The sequence below is a fragment of the Mytilus californianus genome, unplaced genomic scaffold (assembly GCF_021869535.1).
Source record: "Mytilus californianus isolate M0D057914Y unplaced genomic scaffold, xbMytCali1.0.p SCAF_5, whole genome shotgun sequence".
Lineage (NCBI taxonomy): Eukaryota > Metazoa > Mollusca > Bivalvia > Mytilida > Mytilidae > Mytilus > Mytilus californianus.
Genome location: NW_026262701.1, coordinates 26706451 through 26728747, shown reverse-complemented (window position 1 = coordinate 26728747; position 22297 = coordinate 26706451). Strand labels below are relative to the sequence as shown.

The 22297-nt window shown below is 33.1% G+C and overlaps 1 protein-coding gene across 1 annotated transcript in view; it reads left to right on the top strand.

The window, feature by feature from the left end:
* The window catches only part of LOC127702710 (uncharacterized), a 241411-nt gene extending 221385 nt beyond the window's left edge, over positions 1-20026 (top strand). Inside the window, exon 5 of the mRNA XM_052207002.1 lies at positions 19510-20026. Within this exon, the coding sequence (XP_052062962.1) occupies positions 19510-19571 (62 nt within the window). The 3' untranslated portion in view covers positions 19572-20026. The remainder of the gene's footprint in view (positions 1-19509) is intronic.
* The last annotated feature ends 2271 nt before the right edge of the window (positions 20027-22297 follow it).

Below are 22297 nucleotides of genomic sequence, written 5' to 3'. Positions count from 1 at the left end.
GATCTTTCAATGACATTGTCCCCCTTTGTACATTCTGCCTCTTATTTTGCTGCCATCTTTGGTCCTCTATTTTCATTTTCATCATCTCCTCTAAAAACACCAGGTAAAGAACACAATAACAAACTGTCATAATTAGTTCTGTTCTGATAAACAAACATGGCCATAATGTATAGGAGCAGTCTTTGATCTTACAGGTGGCATTTAAAAACATATTCTTCTTTTAAATTACAAGGTGAAATAATTTGACACTCAAAGAGATAGATGTTTGAAAACTCCTTTGCAAGTTATCCTCATTTAATTTTCGTCAGGTGGCATACATTGTGGCATTGATGGCACAAAGTTCCCCGAATACTACATGAACGAATTAGACTTATCATCGGGTTCATATTTACATGAGCAACACGACGGGTCCACATGTGGAGCAGGATCTGCTTACCCTTCCGGAGCACCTGAGGTCACCCCAGTTTTTGGTGGGGTTCGTGTTGCTCAGTCTTTAGTTTTCTATGTTGTGTTTTGTGTACTGTTGTTTGTCTTTTGGTCTTTTTCTATTTTAGCCATGGCGTAGTCAGTTTATTTTCGACTTATGAGTTTGAATGTCCCTTTGGTATCTTTCGCCTCTCATTTACTATTTTAAAAAACACTCCAGAAAACCACATGTCCATCTTCTCTTTTGCGCTTGCTAAGCAAAATACAACCAAACTTGGCAAGAACGAAATTGTCTTTGAAACTATTAGGCAAAATGTCTTGAAACTAATCGAGAGACTATCAACATTGAAATGATTTCAAGTAATTTTCAATATGGTGACAAGTATGATAGCATTGGTGAACATAGTTCTAAGTGAATTCCGATTTACTTTTTGACAGGACTGATAGTTGAAGGTCCTCTTTGAATTTTTCTCATTTGGTTCATATGGGATGAATTATGAGAAACCTATAGCCATTTTATTTTAAATTCTGATATGTCAATTTTTGAAAGGGATGTACGAAGTGCAAACACGGCTCAAAGTTTGATGACGTCGGAGGGTTGTCAGGCAGGCGGTGGGCAGGGAAAATTGGTAATTATTTTAGTAAATAAACTCCAAGTATTTTACCCAGATTCCTGAAACTTCACAAATAATTAAATGTATCAGATGCGATGCGAATACTTAAAAATTCCAAAGTTCTGTTATTTTACTTTTTAGAGTAAATACAACCGAACTCTCTTTCCTCTTGCGATAGTATAACAACACTTGACTTTTCTACCCTTTACACAAGTATACCCCCATTCCAAAATAAAAGACAAATTAAAAGAATTGATCATACTTTGTTTTATAAAATAAAATGGCCTACGAAGACACAAATATCTTGTTTTAGAAAGGGAAAAAATGATCATTGCACAAAAAAAACACTCTAAGTCTAACAAAAAATTCTCTGAAACTGACTTCATTAAGATGCTTGATTTCTTGATTGACAACATATATCTTACGTTAGGAGGACAAGTTTGTCAACAATCAATCGCCAATATCATGGGAACCATCTGTGCTCCTCTTTTTGACGACTTGGTCCTTTATTCCTATGAGGTCGACTTCATAATTAGAAGAAGAAGTTAGCATTATCCTTAACTTCTCGCTCCGCTATATAGATGATGTCTTTTCACTTGATAATTCAAATGTGATGACTATGTTGAATGAATCTATCCTATCGAACTTGAAACAAAGGATACAACAGGTACAGTTACGTCTGTCATGTCTTGAATTACATCTAGAAATTGACAATGAAGGTCGGTTGAGAACAAAACTTCACCACAAAACAAATGATTTCAGTTTTCTAAATTGTGAAATTTCCATTTATATGTATCATTCCAGCAGCGTCTTCACATTGTATATATCTCCACGTTGATACGATATTTCAGAGCTTGTATTTTGTATCACGATTCCCTTGATAGAGTTTTGCTGCTTACAATAAAGTTACTAAACAAAGGGTTCCAAGTGGTGAAGTTGAAGTCATCCCTTCGAAAATTTTACGAACGCTATCACGAGTTGGTTGACCGTTATTGCATATCTGTTTCAGAGTTTCAGACGAATATGTTCCAATTGTCGTCACCGCAATCCCGTCCTCTTTTTCTGGAATATGACATTTACGAATTAGACTTATCACCTGGTTTGTACTTGCATAAGCAACATGACGGGTACCACATGTGAACACTTATATTGTCAACTATTTTGTTAACAATTTACAAAAAACTATATCTGAATGACAATGCTGGTACATTCTTTTTCAGATTGTTCCATGAATTAAAATCGAATACATTAACTAACTTAGCTGACTGCAAAAAGTTATTTGACAAAGATGGCAGAATGTGCTGACTCGCAAAAGAAAATAGATATTATGAATTGTCCAATTTGTCTAGAAAGATTCACAAAACCAAAGTATGTCCCATGCTTACATACTTTCTGTGAGGGTTGTATTTTGACATACAGTACTTCAATACTGGAGAAATTGGACGGGAAGGAACATATAAACTGTCCAGTCTGCCGAGCAACAGTTCAGTTACCAAAGAAAGAATGCACACCAAAAGAATTTGTAGATCAGTTACCTGCAAACTTCCTTATAATTGGGTTATTAGAAAAAGAAAAGATCACAAGACTGGAAAAGCCATGCATGTCATGTGAGAGACTTGATATCACATCAAATGCCTCTTTTATCTGCATAGATTGCTCAGATACTCTTTGTGATACCTGCCAGAAATATCATAGAGCAAATAAAGCGACATATAACCATGACATCAGACCCGTATCACAACTACCAGATGATAACATTCTACCCAAGGCATTCACAAATATTTGCACAAAACATTCAAAAAAGTTAAAACTATTCTGCAGTACCCACAGTGTTCCATGTTGCTTACTTTGCCTTACTAATGATCACAGAACGTGTGCCGGGAATAACATTATTCCTGTGGATGAGGCCGCAAAAATGTATTGCTCTTCAGTAAAATTTGAAGACCTCCAAATTAGTTTGAAAAATATTTCAGATGATATTGATACACTTTCGTCTCAGTATTCACAATGCTTCAACGATATAGAAATACAATATGCATCCAAGCTGAAATCGATAGAGAATACTTGCAGCAGTCTTATTGCAAAAGTGAAAGATTTAGAAATAACAAGGAAAACTCAACTGGCAAAAATATTTGCCGAAAGAAAGGATGCCGTAGAAACACAGATGATTGCGTGCGAAAATCAGAGAAAATGCATTGACAATGAAACACAAGTTATTAATACTAGTATTGGAAAAGCAACAAAGGTACAAGTGATGATTGAAGCAGAAAAAATTATTTCTCAAGTCGAGCATCACAAAAGATTTTTAGCAGACAGTTCATCTAAACATAATTTTAAATACACTATAACTGTAGATGAAGGAAATGATTTAGCAAAATCTGTGGAACAGTTTGTTGACAGTATGTGTTCACTTTCTTGTGATTGTGTGGAAGTACCTCTGAACATGGTTACTAACTTGAGTAAGTATAAAGCAATTTTACATATATTGTAAGCCTGCAAAGGTGTATTTATCCAAACCTTGTATAAGAAACTTAAGGATTAATGAGATATATATATATAGTGCCGGTTCTTCCTTTTTTACTTCCTATTTTTACTTTCCCCAGAATTGATATAAAGACTTTATCAGTAAAGTAGTATCTATTTAGTAAGTTGTTGTACATGTATCTATCGAAATAGAACCTGTATCCCTGTATGGTACATAACCATTCTTAACCAGCCTTGATAGGACATATGTATGGAAAGTCTTTTATATTTTATTTCATAGTTGTGAGCAGATGAAAACACCTGATTCTGATTGGCCAATTTGAAAAAAAAATCTCAAACTAAAAGGCGAAATGTTTTAAAACCGTAGTAGATTGATGAAAACAGAAACATATGAAATGGAATTTGTCAGCAGTTATCTTCTTTAGGGCAATTTGGAATATATTTGTCAGGAGATAGGTTCATGCTCTTCTTTTGGTCATAGATTTATTTTTATTCACACAAATGTGGTTTTTTTTTCATGAGCAATATATGCGGACACGATTTGTAGCTTGAAAAATAGCACATTGACAAATACTGTTTGTTTTGTTTTTGAAAAAAAACATAGTAAAATCTTCATTTTGGCAAAGTATAAGAAATTTCTATCAGAGAAAATGTTTACCGCTGATCAACCTTAAGCTTTATATTTCGGAGGCTTCATACCTGGTATACAGATAATTATATTACCAAGTTGCCGTCTGTCATATGTCAGTTGTCCTTGATCTCATCTTTTCATGTTTCAGCGAATGCTTGACAAAATAGTTGTGGTTATAAGATAATGTGGGGTGTATGAACTGATGTCTTTTAGGCATATATCACTTGTCCTTGTTCTCATTTGCTTGGTTTATTAGCCAAGTTAAATTTCAGTACTTATATCTTCTTCTTAGATACTATATATAATATATCAAACATATCTAATAAAATTGAAAATGGAAATGGGGAATGTGTAAAAAAGACAACACAACAAACGGACCAAAGATCAGAAAATGGCCCAATGCCACCATAGGGTCTTCAACACAGCCAGGACCCGGAGGCGAGCTTCAGCTGGCCCCTAAAAAAGTGTGCACTAGTTCAGTGAAAATGGACGTCACACTAAACTCCAAAACATATGAATAAACTCAAATTAAAAAACATTTGTATTGATTCATTGGTCGTCATCCAGTTTTCATGGTTTGGTCTCTATTTTGTATACTATTAGCAGTAGGTAAACTATATTATGTATATGGAATAACTGCAAGGTGAACATGTCTATCTGGCTTTATTTGTCCGACCTTGAACATTTTTCATGATTCTGTGATGAGGGTGATACTAGTAATTAGAGTAAAACTTTTAGACGTTTCAGCATGAGTGCTCTTGTTCGTACAAGACACACATGTTGTAAAAGTATATCATCAGATAAGTAAAATAGATTTGTTCATTTGTAGGGAATACCAGTAAAAAGTTCAACTTGTTAGGAATAAAACATCAGTTTTCTTCTCGTGCATGTGGTCCTCAGTATGAACCTATGATAGATCTTCCTGCCCTTGTTCATGAAAAAACAGGTACACATTATAATAAAGCAAAGTACTTATTTCAATACAAGGTCAAAATTTTCTGTTATAAATTATTGCATGTCTATGTCAGCTTATGATTAACTCGTCATAGGTACCAGGATTATAAGGAAAAAATACGCATCAGTAAAGCTTGAATTCAAAAATCAGTCTGTCCCGTATCTGGTTATTTATCAAACATAATAAATACTGTAAAGCAAAACTAAGATAAAACAATTGAAATACATGTTTGATTAGGGCTATGATCTGGCCTATGAAAAGTGCATGATAAACAAACAATTAAAATTTTTAATGTTTGTCTCGCCTGAACGTATCGTAACAGTAGAGGTGGTGGTGATAATTATCGAACTCAAAAGTCGAAAACAACTGACAACGCCATGACAAAAAACGATAAACGACGAAAAGACAAATAAAAGTACACAAAACAACATAGAAAACTAAAGACTTTATAGCAACTCGAAGACTGACAAACATTCTGTACACGACGTTTTTATATTTCACAACTCGTTCGCTATGCATATGTCTGTTTTGACGTTTTTGATTTTAACGAACGTAATCTATGTATTACTGATAAATTATTAAGCCAGGGATTTCGTTACCACAAATTACTTAAAACCTTTACTAAATTCTTCCACAGATATAAAGATTTGGTTTTGAAGTTTGGTTGTACCTGTAGAAAACTTATTTCAAACGGGATTAGGTGTACACTGTCTATCAGTTCAAATTTTGTTCTGGTTTGACAATTTTGTGCAGAGTTATGGTCCTTGAACTTAGAAAATTCACTCAAATAATTAATTTTCCACATTTTGTTTTGTCACTCTTGAAGATATTGACTTGATGGTATGTTGTTTACACCATGATAAATTATTGACCAAGTTAGCATTTTGTTCTAGTACAATGAATTTTTAACTGGTAATGAACAATGTGTTGCCAGGCAATTCTTACAGAATGCTTTGTTTATATTCATTAAAGATGCAGATATAAAACCCACAACTGTGGTGGCACAGTCAGAAGAGTCCAGAACTGTGGTAACACAGCCGGCAGATGCAATGAAGAATGTTCTTGAAGAACAAGTTAAAGTAGAAGAAGATGAAGAAGACGATGATGAATATACAACAGATGAAGATGAAGAAGAAATATTTTTTCATAACAGAATAAAATTCTTCAGCAAAGAAGAAGATTGGAAGGTGAATTAAAAAGCTTATATCTCTGAAATACTGTTAATTTATTTATACTCAGTTAAATTTAGGTTAACTGTGAATTACCCTAGGTGTCCAGGTTTTTGTAGGTGTCCAGAGCTATTTCTCAGGTACTAAATGACCTACAGCAGGATTATTTTGTTTGCAAGTTGACCTTGAAGATACTGGCCAGACATACATTTTACTGTTCACTGGCTTTTTAGTCCCCTACCGACGAAGTCGAAGGGACTTTAGGTTTGCACTCTGTCTGTTTGTCGGTCTGTCCATCCGTCCATCCGGCAAGTCAGGTTTTCCACGCTTTTTTTAATCATGCTTGAAGAGATTGATTTGAAAATTGGTATATAATTTTATCATGACAAGTTACAGATGAAGTTAGAATTTTGTTCCGGTCTGATCATTTTGTGTTATTGTCCTTGGACTTAAAACATTAACTTAAATAATCAGTTAACACTTTTTTTCGTCATGCTTGAAGATATTGACTTGATATTTGTAATATAGGTTACACCATAACAAGTTATAGATCAAGTTAGAATTTTGTTTCAATACAATGCACCGGTAGGGGACTATGTTTTGCCATGCAATGCTCACAGAATGCTTGTTAATTTTCAGAGTCGATCAGTTTAAAATGAAAAGAGATTTGCAATCATATGTTTGGGTTTAAAGATGAATCTAACTGCTAACCACCATGCATAGGTCATTCTTACTAAAGTTCAGTCTTCCTGCACTCTATTTCCTGGGAACTAGCACATGTACATCTGACAGGGTTTCTACATCTATTCATATCACATGTTCTAGTCCTGAAATGCATGTAAGATTTGTGACTCGACTTTCAACACCAATCAATCCCTCCATCCTTGATAGAATCTCTTAATATGGAGATACAATAGACTAGTTACTTGTGGTAAGCTTTCTGAATGTCTTTATTATTATGTTCTACTATAAATGTTGTAAGATGAATTTCTTTTTATATATTTGTAGGCTGTAGGAGGGGTAGGATGGGGAACAATAAAGGTTATTTATGATGAGGATGTCAATGGTGATAGGATAATGGTAGAGTTAGACAACAAAAACGTTGTTTGTAATCATTTATTAACCAAGGAACTGAATATGTCTATGTAAGTAGGCTTTTTGTACAATGCAAAATCTATCTTAAAGTAATAAAAATAATTTATATATGTATATTTGATATATATAGTTAAATATGGATCTCATAAGCTTCCATTGTATTAGTCCATCGTCATTTAAACAAGAGAAACATTTTAGTTTGTGTAATCCTTGTAGTTGACATTTAATTAATTGATCAGAGAGGGCATCAGTCATTTTAATAGAGAAAAAATTAGCTTTTTATACTGCTCTGATAATGTTTTGAATTGGTTTCAAGACAATAACTTGAGTATATACGTGTATGGATCTCTATGAAATTGTACCACAAGGTTTAATACCATAAAAAAAGATTGGGATTGATTTTTGGGGTGATTGTCTTAAATGTTTAGAAATAAGGGGCAGAAAACAAGCAATTTTCTTTTTTCAAGACTATTGATTTGGTATAAGTGTATGGATCTATTATAAATTTTCTACCATAAAAGATAGGTTTGGATTGTTTTTTTGGCATTATGACCCTAACCATTTAGGAATAAGGGGTAAAAAATGATATTTTTCTCAACTTTGCTTGATTTAAACTAAAATTGAATTCTTGGGGTTATAACATATCAGAATCAAAATTCAGAGCTGAATTACACAATTAATAGAAAGTAAAATCACAAAAATACTGAACTCCGAGGAAAATTCAAACCTGAAAGTCCCTAATCAAATGGCAAAATAAAAAGCTCAAACACATCAAACGAATGGATAACAACTGTCATATTCCTGACTTGGTACAGGCATTTTCTTATGTAGAAAAATAGTTAGTCTAGCGAAATATTACGTTTATTTTCATCATTTTGTAAATATTTTAAACATTCTTATATTTACATACTAAATAGTGTGTTAAAATTACATTGTTAGGCAATCTATAATTTTATTTGTGTAATTGAATTAATCTCTGTACTGATGAACCCACACTCCCATAGATTTGTATGTCATGTGCTGCTATTTATAGGCACTTATAATATTATCTTCAGTAGCATGCATTTCACAAATGTTTGTGTAATCCATTCAAATCTATCGCTATCTTTACAACATGGATAGCGCACTGCATTTCAAGAAATTAAGATCTTTAACTAAAAAGAAACTACAAACTGAACATCATTTATCAAACTTAAAAAGATATATTCAAAATAGAACTGTACCAAAAGGTTTAAACATCAAAGTGAGTCCCCAGGCACCGGGACATAAATCCAAAAGATTCATGAGCCGTTGGAATGAAATTCTGTTTAACTGTTCAATCCAGCTACTTCAACTGTTACTTTCTTTTACAACCACAAATTACAAACAAATTGTAAATGAAATATCAGATATCATCAACAATAGTAACATTTCACGTGACGATTTACCAATAATTAAACGTCGCCTCGCAGATATTGAAAAAATTGAACTATCCAAACATAAAGAAAAACAAAGGAATAAATTTCAAAGAGATAAAATTCACACTGTCTATTTAAATCAGGATATGAATGATATCAATACAACAAACCATAAGGTCCCTAGAAAAAGAAAATTCAAAAGACGGAAACAAAAAACTGAAAGCATTGTTGTAAATTTGTCATCTAAAGAACTTACACGTGCTGAAGAATCTCTTTTTAGTAAAGGTTTAAACTTCTGTCCTATCCCATCAAATGTAAATAACTTTCAGCTAGACGAGGACTTAGACCAATTCACTAGAAGTTTACGCTTGAAAGATTTTTTCTACAATAGGGGCAAGAAAAACCTTGAAGAAGCTGGATTAACAGATTCAAATACTGACACCAATGAAGAAGTCACGCCCATCGCAAAATTTAAGAAAAAAAAGTTCATGGAAACCACCTAAGAAGTAAAAATGGTAACTTGGAGTCATTCATTAAATACGTGAGGTCTGATATAAAGTCCTGCATGTATAACAAATACAAGAAATTATAATTTATCCAAGTTTGAAAGCATTGCTTTGAAAGCGTTAAAAGATCAAGAGGATATCGTAATAAAACCTGCCGACAAAGGGGGCGCTGTGGTTGTCATGAATAAAACAGATTACATAGGAGAGGGAAATCGCCAACTTTCAAACTCCATTTTTTATAAACAATTAACCACAGATCCAACACTAACACTAAATACTTTTCGAAGGATCAACACCATCCTTCAAGAGATGTTCGACAAAAAGCATATAGACAATGACACCTTTGATTATCTCCGACCTCTTGAGAACGAAGCAAAGGCCGGAAGATTCTATATGTTGCCTAAAATACATAAAACGGGCAATCCAGGTCGACCAATTGTTTCAGCAAATAGTCATCCAACTGAAAAGATATCAGAATTTGTAGACCATCATCTAATGTGAAAGAACTACCCTCTTACACCCAAGATACGACTGATTATCTTAAGAAAATGGAAAGCCTCAATCCTCTACCAATCAATACTATACTTGCATCCATGGACGTGTCTTCTTTATATACCAACATTCCACAAGACGAAGGAATAGCAGCGTGTGAAGAGGTATGGAACACTCGTAGTGAACAAAATTCTCCAACTGAGTGCCTTGTTACACTTCTGAAACTAGTGCTAGAGAACAACAACTTCTCTTTAAATGAAAAACATTATCTCCAGATAGACGGTACTAGTATGGGCACAAAATGGCCCCGTCATATGCCAACATATTTATGGGCCAACTTGAAAAACTCCTTTTGGCTAGTGCTCCATACCAGCCCTTATCATGGTTCCGATTCATTGACGATATTGATTTCAAATGGACAGATTCACAAGAACATCTTAATGAATTTCTAGGACACTGTAACTCTTTCCACCATTCGATAACATTTACATATGAATCATCTATGGAGAAAACAAACTTCCTCGACACTACGAGTTACATCAAGAACGGAACCATCATAACGGACCTTCATACCAAACAAACGGACAAACATCAATTCCTTTCTCCTAAAAGTTGCCATCCTAAACACTGCTCCCATGTCATCCCATTCAGCCAGGTATTGCGAATCAAGAGAATATGCTCTACTGAAAATACGCAAAATGCTAGACTTGGACAACTACTTAAACATCTAGTTGTTCGAGGATACAATAACAACATCATTGATAGCGCTTTCGAAAGAGCAAACAAAACTAGTCGCCAAGAACTTCTAGAGTACAAAGACTTATTAAGAATAAAGCAGCTAACAGAACACCCCTTGTACTCACTTACCATCCTGTTTTTAAAAATGTGTCTTCCATTGTTCAGAAGCATTGGAAAATTATAGAAAATGATTCAAATCTTAAAAAAGTATTTTCCTCACCACCAGTCATGGCCTTCAGAAGACCTAAAAACATCCGTGACAAATAAGTGACATCTGTATTAGCAAAGCAGCCTACTCCATCTCCCGGTTGCTACAAACAATGCGGTCGAAGGAACTGCTTGTGTTGTAAAGCTGCCAATACAAGCAGTTCTTTCATCAGCTCCGTTACTAAACAAAATTATACCATCTACTCAAATTCCAACTGTAAAACGGAGAACTCAATTTATATATTAACATGTGACACTTGTGGCATTCAGTATGTGGGAGAAACAATGGACAAATTTAATATTCGGCTCAATAACCATCGTTCATGGTACAAAACCAACAAAAACTGTCCTCTCACAAGACATCTTCGTTCAACGAAACATTCTTTTGATAATGTTACTTTCCAAATCATAGAAGTCAACACCGAGTGGGACACCACGGCGAGAAGGAGAAGAGAAAATTTTTGGATCCTCCAACTCCACACTTTAGAACCTGATGGTCTTAGCGAAAAGATGAGAAAAGATACAGGAAAGATAAAGAATAATTTAGTACACAGCATCGTCCTTTTTATCCTGTAATATTGGCCAATGGACGTTGCTAACTTCAACTACCAATTTTGTAAAAATCTTAAACTTCATCCAAATTATGTATTATTTTCAAGGCAGCTAAATTCAAGTGCAACATATACATTGAGCTGCAAAAGTTTCTTATCATCTACATCCGATTTCACCTGGATAGATGCACGCTTGATAAAGCTAGTTAGTCTAGCGAAATATTGTGTTTATTTTTATCATTTTGTAAATATTTTAAACATTCTTATATTTACATACTAAATAGTGTGTTAAAATTACATTGTTAGGCAATCTATATATATATATATATAATTCGTCTAAATAACAGCCCAACAATGTTAGATCTGTAAATTTGCATTAGCAAATTTTTTTTTCTTCCCTGGCCAGGATTCGAACTCATGCTACTGAGATATCGTGGCACCAAATCGCCTTGCACTGTGCCTGACGCGCTAGACCACTCGACCACCTAGGCTCTACCAGATATATATGAACAACTCGTCTAAACATCAGCCCAACAATGTTAGATCTGTAAAATTTGCTATATATATAATATGTTTGATGAAATACTTTTTAGTATTCTCCTTTAATAAATAAATTAATTAAATTTTTGGTGTACTTAGATATGCCGAATCTTACTGTTTATTTAGATTTTGATATTGGACTATAATACTCCTCATCGTTATTTGTCTGCCTTTAAATGACATAACAAAGGTTCCTATAAAATTTTGAAGTCACAATAGAAAATATCTGACGCCACAATGGAAAAGTGAATGTTGTATGATGTCAAAAGTTCAAGCGGCGCAGATTCTCGGATTGACCGGCGGAGAATTCAAAATAACGATCAGGTGTATATATAGGTAACAGACCAATTTTTTTTTTTTTTTATTTCTTAGACCACATTCATTGTGTGTCAGAAACCTATGCTGTGTCAAATATTTAATCACAATCCAAATTCAGAGCTATATCAAGCTTCAATGTAGTGTTCATACTTGTGAATTTCGACTCCCGATTTTAAAAATTTTGGTTTGTCCTCCCAAAATTAACACTTTTGTTAGGTCGATGAATTTAGTCTCCTGATTTTGAAAATTCTAGTTTGTTATTCCAAATTTAACACTTTTGTTAGGGGGTTGCTGCTCACAAGGACGCTATTAAACCAAGAGTTCCAAATGGGGAAGTTTTAATCACCCCTTCGTAAATTTTACGGACGCCATCAATGGTTGGTTGACCGTTACGGAATATCCGTTTCACAGATGATATCGGATATGTTTCTAATGTCGTAACTAGAATCCCGTTCCCTTTTCACGAATGTGACCTACCGAATTAGACAATTTACCGGGTTTTTAATAACATGAGCAACACAACGGTTGCCACATGTGGAGTAGAATCTGCTTACCCTTCCAGAGCACCTGAGATCACCCCCAGTTTTTGGTGGGGTTCGTGTTGCTACCTCTTTATTTTTTCTATGTTGTGTTCTGTGTACTATTGTTTGTCTGTTTGTCTGTTTCTTTTGTAGCCATTGCGTTGTCAGTTTATTTTTGATCTATGAGTTTAAATGTCCCTCTGCTATCTTTCGCCCATCTTTGTTATGATGGGTGAATTTAGCCTCCTGATTTTGAAAATTCCGGTTTGTCATTCCAGAGTTATGGAACTTTCAACAGTCATTATTGACCTATACTTAAGGTTATGTTTGTTTTTCATTACAGAGATAAAAAAGACTGTTTTTGGTCTCCAATAGATTTCTCTACAGACGAACCTGTAAGAAGGCATTTTAGATGTCAGTTTAGTTCAGAGCAGGCTGCTCAAGAATTCCAAAAAGTATTTAAGGAGGTGAGTAACTACATAGTTTGATCACATTTTTTCCATATCCAACTAAGTAAGACATCAGATGACTTTGGTGGCGTAAAGTAAGACGCCATTTTGTGTAATTTTGTCCCATATAAATTGAGCGTCACTGATGAGTCATATGTAGACGAAAAGCGCGTCTGGCGTATTATATATAAGCATGGTACCTTTGATAACTAATTGCAAAGGTGCTTCAATTTTCTCATTAATCGGACCTGTTTTCTAACTTTTGCAACTATATTCTTGGTATTCGAACATACCTTTACCTTAAAATGTTGGTTCTGGTAGTTTTATTTTTTGATTAGATTACGTCCCCGGAGATTCTTCAAATTGATACTATATCTCGTCATTTCCCCGGCGACTTAATGGTAAATCTAGCGACCCTATTTTATTTGTACGTCAAATTCACAAATTCCTTGAATAAAAGTAATACATTGCAACTCTATTCAGAATATTAAAACTTATACCTGGCGAAATATTCTACTTAAAACAGTTTTATTTTTAGAGCAAATACGTCCCACATTGATTTGAAAAAGTGATTTTTCATGATTTTTCAAAATGGCGGATGTCTTGGAAGTGTCGCTGCGGCATGTATTTTTAATCATCGTGTATTTTTCATGCAGAATCTGTCCTGTTTCTGTTATTTTCTTTGTTGATATTTTGATCTGTTTTATTTCAAATTTCTTGATAAAAAATGAATTATTTCAAGCGTAAAGTGAAAAAAGAATATCAGGAACATTTATGTTGATAGATATACAGTTCATAGAAAATAGTTAGCACTGAAATTTATGATAAAATATTTTTTCGCTTTTTTTTAATTTTTTTTTTTCCTGTCTTTAATTTTAAAAAAATATATATTTTTTTTAAAAAAAAAATGTTTCGTGTAGAGGGAAAAAACTTAAGACCAACAATAGATAAATTCTCTGTACCTTTTATATTTACCGTTCCTTTAACGAGCAGGTAAGTCTGGTGCAGGTTATAATGTTACATACCAAAATTCAACATTATCTTACTTTTTATGAAGCATTGAAATATAATTTTTTATCATTATTTGAATTTCCCCTCTGTTTTTTAACGAAATGCTAGCAACAAGGGCAGTGCAAACATAAATACTTTAATTTTTATACATTTTGTACACAAAAATACTACAAATATCTAATTCATTACATCATTTCATTCCATTCAGACTTTCAGATCAGTAATTATAATTTCCATCTCATTCCAATGAGGTTGTTTATATAATTTTTCTTCCAGATTGATCTTAAGGTGGGAAAACTTGCACTACCTCTAAAATAATTTGATTTTCAAAGAACAAGGAACAGTTTTTGTACAAATGTTATACTTGAAAATTGAAATTTTGTTAATCTGTCCATCCAAAAGTTGGTAGATACCCCGAAGTTTTCATTTTAAACTGATTTTTAACATTTGAATACGTAAGGGATAATTCTTTGTAATTGAAACGGGAAAGAATATTTACTATGTGATATATAGTTGTAATTTCCAGAAATTATAACTTGCTGGTTTTATAGTATACATTTTTCTTTAATAATGAAAATATATCAATTTCAACTCAATTTGTACAACAATTCAAATCTCCTGCTTAAGAATATGTTGGTTTTGTTTTCATTTTTCAAAATAGCATGTACACAATAGTTTAAAAACAATAAACACTGCTATCATATTCCTTTTTAAATGATTCATTTATAACTGTAATTCATTAAAAAAAAACACTTTATTTTGGTTTCAAGTTGACAACTTGACCTTCCTGTACCCTCTTACATTGATTCCTTTCCCCAAAACAATATTCTGGACTATTTAATTGTGATAATTTTAAGAAATGTTAGATCAAATTAACTGTTTAGATAAGAAAGTTTGACCGAGGTTATGGCCGACAACACATGCTGCTATCAAATGTTTACACATGGGTCAATTTACTGATGATTGACAGGAGAGTGGAAAGGTGTATTGCCAAGTAATGCAAAGGAATCGTGTCAAACCAAAAGCCGCAAGGTGACATTAACATCCTGTGTACACGTGTATTTCCGGAGTTAAGATTTTGTGATATACAAAAGAGGGGCGAAAGATACCAGAGGGACAGTCAAACTCATAGATCCAAAAGTTCTGAAATGTACAAATAAATATTTTCTCTTGCCTGTGTACACAACCAATGAAATATATATCATAAAGAACTTTAAGAAAAGATGAATATTATGAAAAATTCTCCGATAAGTTGATATTTGCTTACAAAAATAATCAAGTATTAATCTTCCACGATATTTGTTTTAGAAAAATACTCTAATTCAAATTTTATATTTCATAGATTTTTGTATCTCATAGAAAATTTAACGAAATTTCATTGCATATGATTTTTGTCATTTATTTTTTTAACTCAATATTTTAAGCAAAATCAAGGCATTAAAAGAAATCGATATTGAAATTTTAACTTGTGTACAAAAAGATGAAATTGCATACATTTCAACCGCCAATATTTATCGTCAGAGTTATCGGTCCTGAATAGGTATGTAGGTTCTCCTAAACAGAATTCCTTCTTATTTAGTAAATAAACTCATCATAGATACCAGGATTGAAATTTGATATTTGCGCGGCCCATGGGTCGTAGCTACCCGGAGGCACGACAGCACGTGCATCCACATCGTTTAAATAATAATAAAAAAAACAGAGAAAGAGAGACGGACAAAGTGAACATATAGGAATTGGTCAATCGGACAGAGTGGGAGGGGTATTAACGTGATGACATCTATTTTCTATTATGGAACGGGATGTTTGTTTAACGTTCGGAGACTGGACCATGAGTTGGTACAGGCAATTATAAAGAAATCGAACAATAGATACAGAATGTAATTTCTACATTAATAGATTAGTCGTGCAATCTGAGGCCACCACCTGTAAAAACGGCTGGTTTGGTTCCCACATAATGCACTAATAGTAAATAACATTTTTTCCTTTTTTTTCCTCCCGTTCTTTGCCTAACGGAGTACGCGGTATATTGGTTAATGTGTATCTCTGTCGGTGCGTCCGTCTGTAACAAACTTTTTCTCGGCAACTATTCATCACAGCAAAATATTCCACAGTTTCCTACTTACTGTTTCCCGACCTTTTTATTTTCGTCATACATGGAAGTTTTCGTAGGATTTTCTCAGGAACTATTTCTGGCAGAAATCTTATATTTAGTAACAAGCTTCATGATTTTTTTTTACCTGTCAGTTCCCTCCCTATTTCTTATCTACCAACTGATACCACTTTGTAATGTAGGGTTTCCTAGTCGTAACTAGTAAGCAATTGCTCACAGTTGTCGATTTTGTGTTTAGTAAAAAAAGACTCAGCTCATTGGTTGACAGGCTTAAGTATTATGCCTCATACATTGACAATACAACAATCAGCTCCTACAGAATCCCCTTGGTATTCAAAACTCTATAAAAAGCCCCCCCCCCCCCCCCCCCCCAAAAAAAAAACAAAACAAAACAAAACAAACAAAACAAAAACAAAAAATATAGCAAAATAATGTTGAAGTTTTGTATGAAGACGGTGAAGCTTCTCATATGTCATTTTTACAGTATTAAAAATGTCATTCCTTCATGGACAATGGACATATGTATTTTTCTGTCTAGACATTTTTATTTGTCTATCCGTAAACATTGATAAATTGCCATTGAGAAAGTTATTGACGCATTTGCTGTTAGGAAGAAACTTCGTTTGTTGTTCCTTTTTTTCTGACCAGAATTGATATACTTCAAGTTTGAAATTCAAAAGATTGATTGTTTTAATATGTTTATGCTTACAGAAACTTCACATACAGTATTGTGTTTATGTTTACTGTTTGTTTTTATACATCTACTTTGCTCAATACAAATACTAGCATATGGAACAAATTTCAGTTATTTTAAAAGCTCTCACGGCGTACCGTGAAAAAGCGCAAACAACAATGTTTAGTCTTCATTCGACTCGAAGTTAAACAAATAGTTGTCCAAAAAACCACAACAAAATTGTACAAGTTTTATTACGGTTGTGATTGTTTTGAAACGCTATATATGCAGAGCTTATGGGGGAGGGCTTCGCCCCCTGGTCCCCATACCCACTGGGGGGTCTTAGGCGGTCCCCAAACCCCTCGCCCTTTAGTTTGTGATTCCACTTCGTTAAGAAGGTAGCTATGCCCCTGCGGCGCCAGACGCGCGTTTCGTCTACAAAAGACTCATCAGTGACGCTCCAATCAAAAAAATGTTAAAAAGGCCAAATAAAGTACGAAGTTGAAGAGCATTGAGGACCGAAAATTCCAAAACGTTTTGTCAAATACAGCTTAAGTAATCTATTCCTGGGGTAGAAAAGCCTTAGTATTTCAAAAATTCAAAGTTTTGTAATTATGACGTCCATGTCAACTCAGAAGTGCTGGCTACTGGGCTGGTGATACTCTCGGGGAATAAAATCTCTACCAGCAGTGGCATCGACCCAGTGAGCAGTTTGACAGTGATGATATATATATTTTGCACACTTTGAGGATCTGTCAACCCTTATGAATTGTTTGCCGCAAACTTGCAGCAGACTTGCTGCAAGCTTGCCGCAAACAAAAAGTATGCAGGAACATAGAAAATAGTGTTTGCAGATGTTTGCTGCTAGCTGCAAACTTCCGGCAAACATTGCAGCTTTTTGCTGCAAGCTTGCGGCAAGTTTGCAGAAACATCAATGTTTGCCGTAAGATTGCCAGAAAGTTAGGATATTAAAGAATGTTTGCCGCAAAATTGCAGAAAACTTCGACCATTCTATATGTTTGCCAGAACATTGCCAGAATTACAAAATATTGACTGGGCATGCCTAGTTGGCACTCCCTGGAAGCTAACAATTTGAAATTGTGGCTAGGTCATGTTGATTGTGTTTGGAAAATGCATTTCACATAAAAGAGATCAAGGAGGCATTTTGGTTTAATAACATAGGATATTCAATATGTAATTTTGTAAGTAAAAATAATTCATAGAACTGCATGTTTTAATAAAATAATTAATGTCACATCATACATAATTAAGTTACAGCAACTATATATGTGTGTTTGAAAAACTTTAGCTATTATAAGTTTGAATTTTGTAACTGATGTACTGTACCATGTTTATTAAAATTAAGTTCAATTATGTAATGCAATTATTACCTAACATTTTGAAATGCATTTCACATAAAAGAGATCAAGGAGGCATTTTGGTTTAATAACATAGGATATTCAATATGTAATTTTGTAAGTAAAAATAATTCATAGAACTGCATGTTTTAATAAAATAATTAATGTCACATCATACATAATTAAGTTACAGCAACTATATATGTGTGTTTGAAAAACTTTAGCTATTATAAGTTTGAATTTTGTAACTGATGTACTGTACCATGTTTATTAAAATTAAGTTCAATTATGTAATGCAATTATTACCTAACATTTGAGATTTATCCTTTTTCATTTCTTAATACAGGTGGTATATGATGTCATTTGAGAATGACCTCTGCCCCCTTTTTCAAAACTCAAATGGATGTATGTATTTCCTTAAATCTTCAAATTTGCAAGAATTCTTTCAATGACTGTTTGTATACAGGCAGGAATTCCTTTTAAAAAATGTTGCTGTGTAATTTGAATGAGATAAATTGAATGTTTCTACACAAATGACATTGGTTTAAGTGTATTTCCTGCAAGTTTGCCGCAAGTTTGCAACAAACAATTGCCGCAAGCTTGCGGCAAATCTAATTTGCATAATTATGTTTGCAGCAAGCTTGCCGCAACCTTCATTTGCATGGTAAAATGTTTGCTGCAAGCTTGCGGCAAATGTTTGCCGCAGGGCTTATTTTTCGGTAAGGGAAAGAACCTTCTTCCTGTTTGAGAATATTTTTGTTTTTTTTTTAAATGTGAATGAAAACAAATATTTTTGTTAAAAACTATCTATCAGACGACTACTTACTGCTTTTTGATACTTTGAATTACAAATGTAGGCTTAGAAGGAAAACATGTCAATTTTTGTGTATTCCTATATTTTGTACTCGATAAAATTTAATGGAAATCCCAAAGTGATAGCAAAACACATTTCTGATGTTTTACTCTATAGGTTAAAATGGCAGAACTAGAAATAAAAAGAATTGTGTGCATCTGAATTGCTGATCTGTACATTGTTATTAAAGTGAGAAATAAATATCCTGAATCCACACCATTACCCTCTCCCCCACCCACCCTCATTAGAAAAAAACACCAATAAAAATATTTAAAAAACCACAACATATCAGGTCATCCCATGCCCAAGGGTTACACAATTTTTGTATACAAATTTGTGTCAATCTTTTTGATATCCTTATTTTCTTTTTAATTGTATTAATTTGTATTAATATTTAATTTTTCTCAGGGACGCCAGTTAGCACAGGAATCAGAAATTTCAGAAAGAGACCTAGCGACTTTCCCACATGAGATAACATTTCCACATGCTCATGGTGACTCCAGTCAATGAGGACTATGATAAACAATGACTTTGTTTGTTATGTAGCTTTATGTAATTCTGAAATCATATGTGAAATGCAAGTTCTGTTTAATGTAATGATTAATTAATGTAATTCTTATACGAATGACATAGGAATATGTGTAACTGTTAAATTATTTTATTGTTTCAAGACTTACGTTATGATATGTTTTCTGCTAACCTAATGGTATTAAGGTAATGTTAATGCAAACTGCATGGAATGTAAGCATTTATCAAAAGAATGTTAACTCCTCAATATCAGTAGTTTTACTTTGATCACAAGGATTACTGCAAATTATATAAGGGCTTTTATTAACATTTGTCTAATGTTCAAAATGGTATTGTTTCTATTTGCTTTAAATGTTTGATTGTTAAAATAATAGCATCAATAGAAATAAAAATATTATGGTCGTACTTTAAACTCGAGTTTGTTTTGTAAAATTCACAATTTGAATTATTGGTGTCTTTTATTTCCCTAATTTCCTGATATTATAGAAATAGAAGAAATTAAAAGATATGACAAAGATATTAGAAAGAAAAGAGAAATGGAAATGGAAGAAGATATTCCGTCTTTTTTTAGCATATAATTTTTTCAACCAAAATAATCAAAAACCCAAGTCATATTTGCAGTGTCATAATTGTTATATAGGTTTTCATTATACATCCTTCAAGCCTCTCCTTTTCAAACATCTGAATGATTGTGTTCTACTACTTTAACATGTATATTACTAGAAAAATAGTGTTCAAATGATAGTTCTATTTAGGTACTGTAAACACAAATAGTACCATACTACCAATGTCTAAACTGTTGGGTTTTTTTAAGAAACAAAGTAAAAAATATTAGACAGAATAGAATTCAATACTGTGAATGAACCTACATTTTTTGTTTTTGAACCGTATTAAAATCTTAATGAATATAGCACTTTAAATATTTTATAGGTTTTTAAATCATGATTAACATAAATGCAAGGAGGTCCCGCCGTGCCTCTACGGAAAACACTGAATCATGAGTAGTAAAAAAATTGTTCATGGAGAGAAGTAATCGTTTATTGTTAAACTTAATCTATAAACAATTAGTGCTGTATAAATTATTTCACAGAGATGGTGTATTTTTGTGTTATTGAATTGTAATGCCAATACATTAGTTTAAACATATTTTATTGTTCAGAAACTAAACAAATGGATGAGACACAAGTTTTACAACTTAATAATGTCTTCTCAAGTACATACACAATTTACAAATAAATGAACATTATAAGAAATATACAATATATATATATATATATATATACATATACGTTTTTATAACGTATGAAGACGTTGAAAATGAAGTGGAAATTGGTTTAGGTATATAAAACTTTACGAGTTGATGATTTTACACAACTAATCAAACGCACCTTTTGATCATTTGGTGTTCTACTTAGTACATTTAACACGTATATATATATATATATATATATACCATACATAACGCATAAAATAGTGTATCGTTGTGCATGGAATAGAAGGTTAATCTACTACGATATGAGTTTTGAAAAATGGATTTATACACATAGTTCTAGACTGTAAATACAATCTTTGTGTTTAATAGCTATTATAAAAGTACTTAGGCTACAAAGTTTGCCCTTATTTTATCGACTCGCAAAGTTTATTTCGCTAAACAAAGGTGGCAGATATGACCATGCGATAAGTATGTGTACTTATTATCATTACAATTACAATGGTTTGTTATGCGAAGGAAAAAGTCCAGTATCTTTTATATATGTATGAACATTCAAAAAAATTGCAGTATTTATTTCGGTGGTAAGGAGTTCGTTACCATATAATAAAATATCAGTATAAACGTAAGGTAAATATTTTCTAGATAATTCCTCTTTAATTTATATTTTAGTTTCCTAAGTACATTCAGTTGTTTTGAAACTGATTCTATTAATTTATCAATATGTTTAGTCGCTACTAAACACAACTCCCAAAGATTTACTGGATGAAGTGTTGTTTGGTCAAATTCAAACGACAAATTACAACCAGTGCCCCTGGCATTAAACACCATAATGTCAGTTTTATTTGGATTAAATTTTATCATCCATCTATCAGACCATTCCTTCAAATGAGTCAAATCAGAGTCAATATTGTTCTGCAAAGAAATTCCGTTTGACGCTACATGACCTATCGATGTGTCATCAGCAAATAATCGTCCAAAACCTATAATATCATCTGTGATATCGTTTTTAAAAATAAGAAATAATATAGGCCCTAAAACAGATCCCTGAGGCACACCTGCTTTCAATTTACCAGCATTAGATAACGCATCTTTAACCATAACTCTCTGAGTACGATAAGAAAGGTAACTTCCAAGCCAACTTGAGAGGTCACCCTTGATACCATATTTTTCAAGCTTAAGCAAAAGACCCCTAATCCATACGGTATCAAACGCTTTGCTGATATCAGCAATAGTCATACTGGTTACTAATTTAGCTTCCAAAGCAAGTAAAAATGTATTATACAATTCTATCAGCTGATCGGTGGTAGAAAATCTTGGTATAAATCCAGATTGAAACTTATATAACAACACATTTTGCTTGTAAATGATTAAAAATGTGTTTGAATAATTTTCTCCAGTATCTTACTCACACAAGAGAGCAATGAAACTGGTCTATAATTTGATGGTAAAGATTTA